At 33.6% G+C, this 2,142-nt stretch overlaps 1 protein-coding gene across 1 annotated transcript in view; it reads left to right on the top strand.

Moving 5' to 3' along the window:
• LOC107701621 (cytosolic carboxypeptidase 4-like) overlaps positions 1–2,142 on the top strand; it is a 237,154-nt gene that overhangs the window by 107,849 nt on the left and 127,163 nt on the right. Inside the window, exon 11 of the mRNA XM_016503665.1 lies at positions 417–481. Within this exon, the coding sequence (XP_016359151.1) occupies positions 417–481 (65 nt within the window). The remainder of the gene's footprint in view (positions 1–416; positions 482–2,142) is intronic.

The following is a 2,142-nucleotide window of genomic DNA, read 5'->3' as shown; positions in this document are numbered from 1 at the left end:
TATAACTAATTTATGGTATTTAAAGATATAATTAAATATAATTAAATAAATATACATATGTCTATCTATGTATATAAAATATAATGTGTACAACATATAAAATGTATAGCATATACATTGTACAGTATGTAATATTATATAATACTGAAAAAATTTATATTTTATCTATTGGAAATAAATAAGTGAGTGAATGAATGAATGAATGTCTGTCCTCTCTGGTAAAGCAAACATACTCCAGAGTATGTCTGGCAGATGTCTGCTTTTATGTGAACGTATCAGAGGCAGAAAGAACTAATGTTTGAGCACTCTGGGCAGGTCCTGTTTGATCCTACAGATGAACTGCCATATTTTGCTCATCTTGACATTTACGTCTTAGTCTTGCATGTTGTTTATCTTTCTTTCTTCCTTACTGAAAGATGGCAGTTTAGAAGATGACAGTGACGAAGACGAGGAGAACGAGGAGCCAGACAACAGGGACTACGTGAGTGTTTTGAGATTTGCTCTGGAGGAAGACGTGAGCGGCGCCTTCAACACACGCACGCACAGATCGTGCTCTGTACAATCCAGCGTCGTAATTTTGACAGAGCGAACGATGTGTGCGTAAATTCCACTGATTCATTCTCCCTCCTAAAATGTGATTGAAGAGCAGGTTCTGCGTGTGACAGGAGCCTGACACAAGCGACTTCCTGTTCTCACATAACTTCAATAATAGGGCCCCTGATTCAGTCATAAATCAATGACTTCACAATCCCATCCCTGCTGAAATGGCACCGCCAAACCAAAGTGCTTCCTTCCTCTTCTGCCCTACATGTACTCTTCAAATACTGCAAATGCATTTCTTTATTTCCATATCTGTGTCCCATCGTCTTGCCATAACATGGTGCTTAATGACTACTCTGTAGTGTAAATGCGTGACTTTTACAGTGAGATATTACTCATTTTTGGCTAGGTGTGACCCTAATATGCCCACGTACCTCATACCACATTATACTTTTATATAGAAATATTGTATTGGACAGTCACTGAAAAACTTTTGCTTTGTGAGATGCCCTCAAAAGATGTTACTTTTGTAGTATCCAGTAAATAACTTATTTTATTTACTTGCTGCGTTTTTTTATTCAAATTTGGCTGGGTGGTTAATAACACATTTTTCTGTGGTGTGACAAACTCAGAACACATATTTAATATTGCTTTACACAGACTTTAAGTATTGCAATAATAACAGCTGAACATCAGTTCATAAATAAAATATATAATTGTTTAAATAAAATATATTGTTTAAATGGTTACTGCATTGAGTTATTATTTTGGAATAAATGTAAAATGCTTAAAAACACTTATATCACCACTTTGTCAAGTCAAAATCAAACTTCAAATGGCCTGAAAACATGATCTGTGGGGGTTTTTAGTGATCAATCAGCTTGTTGAAATTAAAGGTACATCTCCGCATCTGTGACCAGTGTTTACCGAGCTCTGATGACTGATGATCCAAAAATAAGTTTATTATTACAAAGAACAGCTGAACATCAGTTTATAAATAAAATATATATTTGTTTAAATAAAATATATTGTTTAAATTGTTACTGCCTTGAGTTATTATTTTGGAATACATGCAAAATGCTTAAAAAACACTAAACTGATTAGATTTATACTTGGTTTTAATAAATAGAAAAGCCTATTAATTATATTGTTAATGTAAAAATACAAAATAGATTTTCATTCTGGTAGTGTATGTAAAAAAAAAAAAAAAGACTGAATACTCTATAATCCAGAAACGTATTTATTATTTAATTTAATAGAAAAAAACAGGCTCAGAGCACGTCCACATTTTTTACCCACTTATGTTGGTAGAGAGGAATAATAAAATAACTTTAAGAGGCTTTAAGTCAATAATAATTAATACAAAAATGTATAAAATAATAATTAATAATATATATATATGTGTATGTGTATGTGTATGCGTACAGTATATAGTATATCAAACGAGCGCGGAAACAGTACTGTGCTCGCAGCGCATGCTCTTCAGTTGCATGCACAAAGGCGCCGGCGCGCGCTGTAGCCTGTATCCTTTCATATCAAAGTGCGAAATAAACTACGTGCATGCAATGTCGTGGTCAGTTAAGTCATGAAGTTACCAAAAAG

The sequence above is a fragment of the Sinocyclocheilus anshuiensis genome, unplaced genomic scaffold, assembly GCF_001515605.1.
Source record: "Sinocyclocheilus anshuiensis isolate Anshui unplaced genomic scaffold, SAMN03320099.WGS_v1.1 scaffold729, whole genome shotgun sequence".
Lineage (NCBI taxonomy): Eukaryota > Metazoa > Chordata > Actinopteri > Cypriniformes > Cyprinidae > Sinocyclocheilus > Sinocyclocheilus anshuiensis.
The sequence above is the reverse complement of the archived record's forward strand: the minus strand, read 5'-3'. Positions and strand labels throughout refer to the sequence as shown.